The following is a 12792-nucleotide window of genomic DNA, read 5'->3' on the forward strand; positions in this document are numbered from 1 at the left end:
ACTGAAGCCCATTATATACTGATCCAATTATTACACAAAACCCTCTTTTTCTTATAGTTTACTCTGTTTTTCATTTCTTTCTTTCTCAGTTCTGAGGAAAACAAAGGCAACAGTTGAATACTTACTACTTTGCAAGTATTTCATGAGAAAATGCCATGTACACTGAGAATCATCTATTTAATAGATGGGGCTTAATTTCTTCCCAGTAAATCTCTGTAAAAGCTAACCCAATCTGGTTTTGGTTTTACAACTGAATATATTAAATTTTCCAATTATGGATATAGCATCTCCAAAAAGTTACAAACCAACTAGCATTAGAATTTCATAATGAAAAGGTTTATAGCCCTATAACTGCATCTAGCAGCAAAAACAAAATCTTGATATGTTGAATCGTTGCCAGTTAAACTTTCAAATTTAATGAGATCGATAAAGTGTCTCAATGTCACCTACAGATGCCAGAAGTGAAGGTCTGAAATAACTGTTTTCATTGTTTCACATTACATTGCAAATTATGCCCATAAGATATGAGTTGAAATAGTATTGCTCTACCTTGCTCGAGCACTAGAGTAACTCATATAACAAAGTGACAAGAGTTACTGGAAGTTAAACTGGAAACTGTTCTCAGTGTTTAGCTGGCCCATTAAGGGAGTTATTGAACTGCCTGTTGAGGCAGCTCAGAACCTTCAGGTCCTGGACTGTACTTTTCCAGTCGTTGGATTCTCCTATGCAGGGGTATAAGGAGGCAGCTCCCTGTACTAGTTGAGTCATGTTTATGCAATAATGTTTTCCTGAGTGCTGGTAAGTTTCTTTATTATTTCATTGTCCTTCTGGCTTGTTAATTGCTCCCATCTTTCAATTTGTTCTTTGGTTCTGATTTGCTCTTTTGTCTTTAATGCTTGCTTCATCCCATGACATCTAGTTCCCAGTTCATCTCCAATGGCTGCCCATATTTCAATCCTCCCAACAAGGCAAGTGCTAAAGCACCATTGTCCACTTCTTTCATAAGGTATTAAAATATACCAGACTTGTTCCATTTGCAATTACAATCTCTACCAATTTCTTAATGTGGATTTCATTAAAAAAGCAAATTTGTACTCAAACAATCTTTTAAAAATATTCTTTTTGAAGAAACTATTGTCCTAGCATGTAACTAAATTGCCAGTTTTCTGGCAACAAAATCTTTTGACATTCATTATAACTGGCCCATAATTATTCATACCTTCTGATAAATATATACCAACATAGTTAAGTGTTTTTGAACAACTCCACAGCAGTTTGTTGGAGTATACCAATACCGGTGTTAATGATGTTGTGCTCACTTAAACAAATGCACAATGTAACTAGGGCAATAGGAGAAAGTGGCTGCTAAAATTCAGTGCCAAGTCACGGTTATTGCCCACTGAACCCTACCACTTCTTTTGAACTTACTTTCCCAAGTTTTATGCTTTTTCCTTTAGTTTATCTTTTTTTCAAGGCTCTCCAGCCACTTTTTCAATTTTTCTTCTAACAGAAATGTAAATTGCAGAATCTGTTTTAAGTATTTTAAAGAGCAAAAGCCTGAGGTATTTTTATCTGTATTGAACCTAAAGTAAACTGACTCACTATATGCCTGGCTTCAGCATATCCATTTCTATCCCTAGGGTGCAAAAACTTTTAAACAAAGCCTCATAATGGAAAATATCACAAGTACACACAAGCAGTATGATCTTTTAAACAGATGGCTGTGTAGGGATGTTGCCTGCTATGTTGCTTTACAGGAAAAGAGATATAAGATGCATCTTATTTGGAAATGCACACTATCAGTTCAAACATTTAAGAATTTTTAATGAGCTTTCATAAGTTTTGCAGCAAGCATATTGGAGCAAAAAAATCCCAACCAATTATAGGCTAACTGAATCTGAACTTGCAGTGACTGAGAAGGAAAGAGATCTTGACATGGTAGTGGACAACTCAATGAAAATGTCAGGCCTGAGTGCAGCTGCCGTGGAGAAGGCAAATTCCATGTTAGGCATAATTAGGAATGGAATAGAAAATATAATTGCCAAGATCGTACTCCCCTTATATAAACCTTTCCTTCAACCACTCCTTAGAATATTGTGTTCAGTTCTGGTTGCTTTACCTAAAAAGGGCCATTATTGAGTTGAATAATAAGGGAAACAAAAACGATCAAGGAGCTGGAGCAATTCCCCTATGAGATGCGACTACAACAACCGGGCCTAGCCTATAAAAAAGGCAACTAAAGGGAGAAATGATAGAGACATTTAAAATAATGCCCTGTGTGGAGAAAAATGTCTTTTTCTCCTTGCCCCATCTAGCACTCAGCACCATTCCATGAAGTGGACTGGTAAAAAGTTTAAGGAAGTGCTTCATTAAACAGTCCTTAACTGCATTTCCTCAAGTTCAGTTAAGAGGAAGTGCTTCTTCACACAACATTTAGTTAAACTATGGAATTTGCTGCCAGAGGAAGCAGCGATGGCCACCAATCTGGATAGTTTTACAAAGGGATTGAACAGATTCATAGAAGAAGTGGCTATCAGTGACTATTAGTCTTGTTGGCTATGTGCAACCTCCTTTACAAGAAGTGGCATGCCTCTATACACCAATTACTGAGGAGGCAGAAGAATATGCATCCTGTACCCATCCTTCTTGAGGGATCCTGTGGGGAAAATGGTGGGCCACCATAGATACGGAGTGCTAGACTGAATAGACCATTGATCTGATCCAGCATGGTTTTTTCATATGTACTTAGTGTAAACTTTTCTCAAAAAGACCTCCACCCTACAATTCCCAGTTGCATGCCCAGTGCAAACTTACAGTAAGTCATTAAGTAGGCTACATTACAGAATGGTTTAGATCCAGGTTTAGTTATATTGAAGAATAGGCCCACTGATTGCAATGGATCTACAGCCAGTCATCTGAATAGTCATCTACTTTAAGTATGACTAAGTCTGCCTCCAGCCCTATGGACTGAAAGCATTAAAGTACCTAAGAGCTATATTGGAATAATTAATGAAACACTCCCAACAACCAAAAAATGTCTAGAAACACAGCCACATACACACTAACATAGCTTACTGTGTACGATACATGAAGTACAAGTGACACAAAATACATACTTGTACTCAACATTAAGAAAACCAAGATCATGGCATCTGGTCCTATCACTTCCTGGCAAATAGATGGGGAAGAAATGGAGGTAGTGACAGATTTTATTTTCCTGGGCTCCAAGATCACCGCAGATGGGGACTGCAGCCAAGAAATTAAAAGACTCTTGCTCCTGGGGAGGAAAGCTATGGCAAATCTAGACAGCATACTAAAAAGCAGAGACATCACCCTGCCAACAGAAGTACGTATAGTCAAGGCTATGCTCTTCCCAGTTGCAATGTATGGCTGTGAAAGCTGGACCATAAGGAAGGCTGAGTGCCGAAGAATTGAGGCCTTTGAATTGTGGTGCTGGAGGAGACTCCTGAGAGTCCCTTGGACCGCAAGGCGATCAAACTGGTCAGTTCTAGAGGAGATCAACCCTGACTGTTCTTTAGAAGACCAGATCCTGAAGATGAAACTCAAATACTTTGGCCACCTAATGAGAAGGAAGGACTCTCTGGAGAGGAGCCTAATGTTGGGAACAATTGACGCCAAAAGAAGAAGGGGACGGCAGAGAATGAGGTGGCAAGATGGAGTCACTGAAGCTGTCAGTGTGAGCTTAAGTGGACTCTGGGGGATGGTGGAGGACAGGAAGGCCTGGAGGAATGTTGTCCATGGGGTTGCGATGGGTCGGACACGACTTCGCGACTAACAACAACAATGCACTTTCAGACTCTCCTGAATTTGTTTTGAGAATCCTGGAGCAAGTTGAGTCAGGTATTTTTTCGTGGGGGGAGCACCGAGACTAATACAGTATTATTGTCATGTTACAACTAACAACAACACTTGGTATACGAGATGCTGAGGCATGAGGGGATGACATATAAAAGTTTTAAATAAATTAAATAAATTAAATAATGCATACCGTATACATGTTGTTGCAAATTAATAGTAACAGAAAATATGAAGCATATCTTAATTATTAAATATTAGAGAACCACAGCTAAAGTGTTTTATTTAGATACTACATTTGGTGAAGAACCCTATCACCACTGGATAGGTTCCATAAAGCCCCTAGTATGAACAAGTTCATATTCAGATTCTCCAATTTCTACCTATTCTCTCCCAAAACTATAGTTCCTGGCATCGCACTATTCTGCACACTGTTCCCATCTCTCCACCACCTTCAGCCCTCAACATTTTGACAAGGAAGGAGTGAGAGAGCCCCACTGCATAAACAGAAATCAGTTCTTTTGCTCCAAAATATAGTTATACAACACTTTTTGTAAGCACTCAAGGTGTGTTTTGAAACATATAGTTTCTTTGTGAGCAAATTTGTGAGTTAGTATTACTAATTTCCTATTATAGATTAGAGAAAATGTGTTTGTGACTCATAGTGCAACCCATAAAAAAGTTTTATCATATGAATTTCTTGACTCACAATTAGCCACTGAATTATACTTGCTGGTCAACTCTGGAAATAGAATTTATACTAAAAATTTAGCGCTAAACTAGATGAGACACTACTTGCACAATCAGAATGAATTCCACACCTGCTATTTGCTTTTGAAAAGCCGTTCATAAAATTGTTTAGTATGTTCCACAAAAGGGGGTGTATTTGAAATTAACTTAGCAACTGGACAGAAAGAGAAATTATTGAACCAAAAAGAACATAAGGAAAAGAGGCTACAGTTTTTAGAGCAATATGCAGAGCATAGGTTTTAATTAAAATTGTATTTTTGTCTCAGTGTATTTTTTGTATTTTTGTCTCAGTGTATTTTTTGTATTTTTGTATTTAATGGTAATTTATTATGTTCTATTGTATTTCAATGTATTTTATTGCGTTGTAAGCCGCCCCGAGGTTTCGGCAAGGGGCGGCATAGAAATGTCATTGTTATAATAATAGTAATAATAATAGTAATAATAATAATAAGAGAGGGGATGAACTGGCAGATACAAGAAATATGCTGAAGAGGAAAACGTGGCAGAACTGATTGTGATAGTTCAGACTGTTGATATTTTAGAAATTACAGCCTCTAAAATAATTCATCTTTTCAACCTAAATTGCAAAACTAATATATAAGCAGTATGGGTTTTTATTCATTTATGGGGTCACCATGGGTGGGAGACACCTTGACAACACATAACAGCAGCAACAATAGACTTTTAACTACAAGTTTGTATACCTCTGTATTTTGACAAGAAAATATATAGATTTCCCTGTCAGAAAACCCTGTGGGGAAAATGTTTTACAAGAAACCCTTTCTTTTTACCACTGTCACAATACTATGCTCCAGTAATTGGGATGGAGTGCATTTCCTCAGCACCTAGAGTCTTGGGAAAGGGTAGGTGAAGAACTGGCAGGTCCACATTTCAAAACCAGAGGGACTAACTTGACAGATGATGATATCTCACCATACTATTTTACAAGTTAAGTGTTGGGGGGGGGGGGGCTCTGCTTTTCATTTGACAACGTATCATTTGACAGCTGTCAGATAAGAAGCAAAGTAAACTATTTGCAGTCTTGCTTAGTCAATATTACTTATTGTACTTTGGCTGCAGACACTTAACACTGAACAAGGATGACTTCATGTCAGTCACGCACACTTCTGCAAGACTGGAAAAAATACTGAAAGAACATTACAAAATATCTATAAACATTTCTGGCATCTAGAAGAAAAGATAGTTCTGATCAAGTGACAGACACTTCAATATGCCACTTGATCACCTTGGTGGGGCTGTCCATGGTTGAGATCATAAAAAATCAGGCAAGCTCAGCATCATGCTCATCACTTCCCTGGATGCATGATAGAGTTTGATAATGTCTAGAATAAGTTCTGGGTTGTGAAAAAAAGTTTGGCACTAAAACAAGCCACCTAGAAGGAAGCCGTCTGGGATCACAAGGCACAACAACTTACAATGATTAGTTACCCACAATGGATTGCTGAGTCGTGTGCATCCAGCCAGTGCACTGCTTTCTCAACTGAATAACATTTCAAAATAGGTTTTAATAAAATCCACACAAGATAGCAAGTGTTAACGAGTTTTAAGCCAGCAGCAGAGAAAAGCTGAGACAAGGCACAGAGAGAATAGTTTTTAATAATAGCTTTCACATGTGTATATTTTCCAGCTGCTTAAATAAGGAACAGGAGTATAGTTTCTTTATAGCAAGAAAGCAATGCTATTTTTATGACCTGGCATTCAAATTACTTTAAAGATAGCCATTCCTATTTCTCTGACATCAAATAAAAGCTCTTTATAGGAATATACTTAAAGGAAATAGTTTATACAGCAGCTAAACTTGCATGAAATTATTTTCAGACTTTTAACAAAAATCTTAATTCTTATATCACATGAAGACTGTGATACAATTAGTTAATTGATGAAAACCATCAGGCAAGTTTAAGGACACACCTGTCTATTTTTAAATTGTATTTAAAAATACTGCTCTTTTTATTTATGAATGCAAAATAAAATATAGAGGATGATTCATAACATTCTAGATCACATTAGAAACACAGAAACAGAACGAGTCAGAAGGGGTCTCTCAGGCCATCTAGTCTGACCCCTGACTCCAGCCAGCTCCACTCACGACATGCCCACCATATACATGACTAGCCTATCTTTGAACACCCTCACAGATGGGGCCTCAACCACCTCCCATGGAAGCCCATTCCATATCCTCAGGGTCCTAACTGTCAGGAAGTACTTCCTGGCATCTAAATTGAAGCTGGGTTCCCTGAGCTTTGCTCCATTGGAGCGCGTCCTGCCCTCCTCTGCAGGGGAGAACAGGTCTCTACCCACCTCCGTGTGACATTCTTCCCCTTCACAAGCAATAGTTAACTAAGAAAGCAATTCTATGATTCCTGGGACATCTAATGCAAAATTCTCCTCTCTGAGGAGGTAGCCGTTACTATAACCTCAGGAGGAAAAATCTAATCGGGGATTATTCCTCCAACTTTTCCAACTATCTGGAGTTACTATGAAAAGTAATTCAAGGACTTCCTCATTAAAAAGCATAGCTCCAGTAAAGAAGAAAATGAGAAGAGGGGCAGCCTGGAGAAGCACCAAGGATCTGCATGACCTAAATCCTGCCATCTATCATCCCTGTGGAATACCACTAAAAAGGAGGATTGAGAGTTGAAGATTGCTTCTACTGACGTTCCACTCAGCACTTGCCAGCAGAGTATATGAAAACTGGAACACTCCAGTGTCAGAGCATTCTCTTAACATTCATAGGATTACTTTGCAAAAGTATTACATTTATTTATTTTATTTATTTATTAAAACATTTTTATGCCGCCCCATTCGCCGAAGCCTCGGGGCGGCTTACAACATAGATTTTTGTTACAGATAGATTTACTGAACAAATGGTAAACACATCTTTATAATCTCATTTTTTCTGAAACACCATGTCCTGTCATGATATCATGAATACATGGGGTTTTGAATGGAAAGAACTTTAATTATGCTGGTGTAAAAGAAACAGAAGCCAAACGATAAGACACCAAAGCAAATGGTGTTAGCACAATCCAGATGTGGATTTGAAGAAGCTGAAACTCTGGTTTCTACAGGGTTTTGATAAATGGCACATTTTTCTCCTTTAGTAGTCTAATGACATATCTTTTCACCTTTTTAACAGTCTAACAAGCTGCCCAAGTGTTTTTGAAAACCTTATACTGAAACTGATTATTAAAATGTGATAGAAGACTCATCATAAGTATCTGGATCAGTGATTTTTACACAGTGTTCTGGTTACTTTGAGTTATCTTAGAAACTTTTGAGTACCTCTGAGACATCAGTTTAAAAAAATACACAAACACTTCATGAAATAAAGTCTGGCAATGGCAAACCTTTGTAGAGACACTAGTTATTGTTGGGTTAGTTTTAATTTTCTTAATGAACCTAGATGCATGCTGAGCAAACATATGAATAATCTTTGCTACGATGACTTGTCAGGTCAACAAAGGGGTCCTTAATGTTTTGTTGTATCAATTGGTAAGGATATAACTCATGGTGAACTGTCTATAGAATGTCTATAGAACGAATTTTAGTTTCATATATTTCTGCTGTCCACAGCTGAGTAGTGACAAGCCTAAACCTTCTATTACTTTAATGTAGAACAATATTGTAATACTCAATGGCATGACAAACTTGACCACAATATCACTGGCTTCAATTAATAAAGGAGTTGAACAATGATGGCAGAATATAAGGCAAGTCACTGCTACATATTTGTATGTATTATTGACAAAATTATATAAATATCTTTTGAAGGCCACAATCCAGTGTAGCTGTTGATAACCCTCCAAATGTAGAGAATTATAGACATTCAACAGAGGGTGGGAGGAAAGCTGAGGCAAGGATTGCCTCTGTGTTCCCTCAGCCCTTCGGGACAGACAGCTCATTTCAACCATCTCAGAATGTTACTCCCTTGCATAAGAAGGATGGCCTGAAGCACCACCCAGAACTTCCTGTATCCTGGCAGAGCCTTGCTCCCCATCCCTCTCCCAAACTAATTCCAAAGTCTACTTTTGACTTCAGAGCTGCAGCAAACATAAAAAGAATTATGCCAGCTTGTGGGGATGGAAGAAGGACTCTCCAAATTAGGAGTCCTAGCTCCAACTTCTAGGCACTTTTCCAGAGTCACTGCTGGGGCTCCAGATTTTTCTATGTCTACCTGGACTGTATCTCACAGCCATAGGACTGTACCCTTAATTACTTATGTAGGAATGATATACTGGGATGCTGGGAACAATAGATGGCAAAAGAAGAAGGGGACGGCAGAGAATGAGGTGGCTGGATGGAGTCACTGAAGCAGTTGGTGTGAGCTTGAGTGGACTCCAGGGGATGGTGGAGGACAGGAAGGCCTGGAGGAATGTTGTCCATGGGGTCGCAATGGGTCGGACACGACTTCACAACTAACAACAACAACAATGAATGATATGACATATATATCAATTTGCAAATGGTTATCTGTATTGACTTTGTATTGCCCTGCCAATTTTACAGGATGCCATTCTGATTTGTGTTAAAAAGATCATATGAATTCACCCTGCATTCAAATTATTATTTGTTTCTATACTACCACTTGGCTGAAGCTCTCTGAGCATGTATAAAACAAATAATAAAATAGAAATAACATAAAACAGCAGTGTTAAAAGAATTTAAAATTAAATTTAAATAGATGAAAAACACAGTAAATGACCCAGCAAGAAGAAAAATAACCAGGATAATCCCCTTGAGCCCTGGATAACCAAGGAGATCTTTAAAGGTCTCTGCATAGAGGGCTGCCTTGGCACTGAAAAGATGGCAATATGGTGCCAGGTAGGCTGCAGCAGGGTGGCTGTTCTAAAGATGGGAGGCCACCACAGAAAAGACCCTCCTCCTAGTTGCCACCCTCTGAACTTATGACGTTAGCAGCAGAGGCTGAACACTGTATCCAGGTAGATTAGAGTTGACTAGACTATTTAACAGAATAGAGGCATATATAGAGATTTAAGCCAAGAAATTCATCTTATATTCAGGATGTTCTAAAATTTTAGTCTGCAAGAAACTCAGAAAACAGGAACGGTATATTCTATTTGTATCTCTTCTTGCTATATTCTTAAGACTTGAACCTTCTCACAAATACCAGTGTACACAGATATGTAACAGAATATACTCTCATGATCAATGGAAAGTTTGCAAAATCCCTACAAAAGGGAAAATGGATCCATTGGTAATCACCACAGTCATTCTATACCATGATCTGAACTACACCGCTGCTTTGTTGTATTCATTTGCAGTGAAGCTAAACAGGGAGAAGTTGATGCAGCAGTTGACGCCATCTAAAAATAGCATGACTGGAGGAATGAGACAATGGAAAGTGCAAGTCACATTAACCTAAGCAACCAAGGTGGACGAATGCACTGTGAAAACCACTACTGTTAGCAGCTGACCCAGAGTAAGCAATAATTTCTCTGATATTTATTGCTCAGACACAGATATCCCATAGTTACATGCAGATGAGCTGGTATTTTTTTTCCTGATTGTGAAAACTGCTTTAAAACATCTGGACATTTGGCAAGTGTGAGAAACACCTGCAGTGGACTGTAAGGTAACATTATTCGCCTGAATCAGTAAGACAGTTCATACCCCCTCCATCCACCAATCCAAAATAGAAATGGCTAATTTGTGTTACATATTTAGTTGAAAAGAAAGAACTGAACCAAACACACTTACCACTTCCTGAGATGAATATTTAGAATCCTCAGGATCAACTGACCAATAACAGTAATCAAAGCCAAATGCCACAACTTTCTCTCTCGGCTCCCAAGGTCCCTCATATCTGTTGTCCACCTGAGTTGAAAAGAAAACAGGAAGGTGCAACATGGTTTAGTTGTATCAACAAGGATTATTCTAGAACGGGATGTTTATGCATGGTACCTTTTTATAATTACAAAATATCTAGGGAGCCATATATAGTTGTTGCATTACTTTTTCTAGGTGCAAATTTAAAATAAAATAATTAATGAAAGAAGCGCTGATATTACTCAAAGATATCCAGAATTTGCAGTGAAAACATTTCAAATCTTATTTAAATATCCAAACAATGAAATTAAAAGCACAGCTAGATACATGCTAGATACAATGACATATGTAGGTAAGGACAGTTCATACATGCATGTTCATCACTCGCTGACTGCTGCATCAAGTTGCAATCAGCCCATATGAATAAGCTCCATGGATCAAACAGACCTTGTAAACAACTTCAAATCACCTGAAACATTTTTAATCAAGAGTTTTGCCCTGTTCTGGATGAGGCTGCACTCCCCCTAAAGGACAGGGTATGCAACTTGGGAGTGCTCCTTGACCCTGACCTGTCCCTACCATGTTGTACACTGGCAAGGATAACTAGGCCCAGCCAACCCTGCTCACTGCTGGAGAAGTCTACTCTTGAGCCACTGACAGGGACGGCTTCTCAGTACTGTCATGTACAAGGTAAAGCTTCTGACAGCAGGCCTCAAGCACTGCTTAGACACTTTGGAAGCTGAGGTTAGTAGTGCTTCCCTGATAGGGACTTGTCAAGACGAAGAAGGGTTATTTGCCGTTTGAAAGAAACAGCTCACTGACTGTTTGGGCTCACCCATGGTGGACTGTGTCAGCTGAGTTCAGGTGACACAACAACTAACCATGGGTGAGATCAACCCTAGAATAGCATATGGAGTGCCAACAATCCTCAGTCAACACATATGGTTGCCTTGCATTTTGTAAACAAGCTATCCTTAGTGAAGCACCCTCTGTTCACATGACATGACAACCCACCTACAGTAATGAACAAGGGTAGATTGTTGAGTCAGCTAAAACATGTCACTAAATAGTTATTAAACACATTCAGTCATAAGTCCCTCCTATCAGCAATGGATGGAAATATGGTATATCCTAATTGGAAAACTTAATCTTAGAAAAAGCAAATGAAAGTATATACATCAAGAGTGATCTCGTAACCAATGTGACTGCTCTCCAGAGTGCACAGATTAGGTACTATTAAGGTGCATTCTTATACAGAGAAGAAGAAGTCTTAAAACTCCCAACATTCACAACTTTGTTCCCCTAAAAAAAAAGATGTTATCTGTGCGGAAATAAAACCAATGAAAATAAATTACTTCTGGTAGTTCTCGGTCCACATACTGCTGTATGTGGCTTTTGTAGGCTTTTGAGCCTACAAAAGCTTGTAGGCTTTTGAGCATAACTTTGCTAGCATGTGAAATGAGTGCAATGGTGCAGTAGTTTGAACATTAGTTGGCATTGCCTTTCTTTGGGATCAGAATGCAAACTGACTTTTTCCAATCCTGTGGCCACTGCTGAGTTTTCCAAATTTGCTGGCATATTGAGTGTAGCACATTTACTGCATCATCTTTTAAGATTTTGAATAGCTCAGCTGGAATACTGTCACCTCCACTAGCTTTGTTGTTGCTCAGACATCCTAAGGCCCATTTGACTTCACATTCCAGGATGTCTGGCTCGAGGTCAGTGACCACCCCATCGTGGTTATCAGGGACGTTAAGCACTTTCTTGTCTAGTTCTTCTGGATAATCTTGCCACCTCTTCTTAATCTCTTCTGCCTCTGTTAGGTCTCTGCCATTTTGGTCCTTTATTGTGCCCATCTTTGCATGAAACACTCCCTTCATATCTCCAATTCTCTTGAAGAGATCTCTGGTCCTCCCTATTCTATTGTTTTCTATTTCTTTGCACTGTTAAGAAGGCATTCTTATCTCTTCTAGCTGTTCTCTGGAATTCTGCATTCAGTTGGGTGTATCTTTCCCTTTCTGCCTTGCCTTTTGCTTCCCTTCTTTCCTCAGCTATTTGTAAAGCTTCCTCAGACAGCCATTTTGCCTTCTTGCGTTTCTTTTTCTTTGGGATGGTTTTAGTTGCTACCTCTTATACAATGTTGCTAAACCTTTTCAGGCACTCTGTCTATCAGATCTAATTCCTTAAATCTATTTGTCACCTCTACTGCATAATCATCAGGGATATGATTTAGGTCATCCCTGAGTGGCCCAGTGCTTTTCCCTACTTTCTTCAATTTAAGCCTAAATTTTACAACGAGAAGCTCATGATCTGAGCCACAGTCAGCTCCTGGTCTTGTTTTTACTGACTGTATAGAGCTTCTCCATCTTTGGCTGCAGAGCACATAGTCAATCTGATTTCTGTGTTGACTGTCTG

The 12792-nt window shown here is 38.8% G+C and overlaps 1 protein-coding gene across 5 annotated transcripts in view; it reads right to left on the reverse strand.

Moving 5' to 3' along the window:
• Positions 1-12792, reverse strand: part of STARD9 (StAR related lipid transfer domain containing 9) — a 136773-nt gene that overhangs the window by 110736 nt on the left and 13245 nt on the right. For all 5 annotated transcript variants that reach the window (XM_044435855.1, XM_044435856.1, XM_044435854.1 and 2 more), the window contains exon 3: positions 10309-10425. In XM_044435855.1, coding sequence (XP_044291790.1) covers positions 10309-10425 — 117 coding nt within the window. The remainder of the gene's footprint in view (positions 1-10308; positions 10426-12792) is intronic.

The sequence above is a fragment of the Varanus komodoensis genome, unplaced genomic scaffold, assembly GCF_004798865.1.
Source record: "Varanus komodoensis strain SLA01 unplaced genomic scaffold, ASM479886v1 scaffold3, whole genome shotgun sequence".
Lineage (NCBI taxonomy): Eukaryota > Metazoa > Chordata > Lepidosauria > Squamata > Varanidae > Varanus > Varanus komodoensis.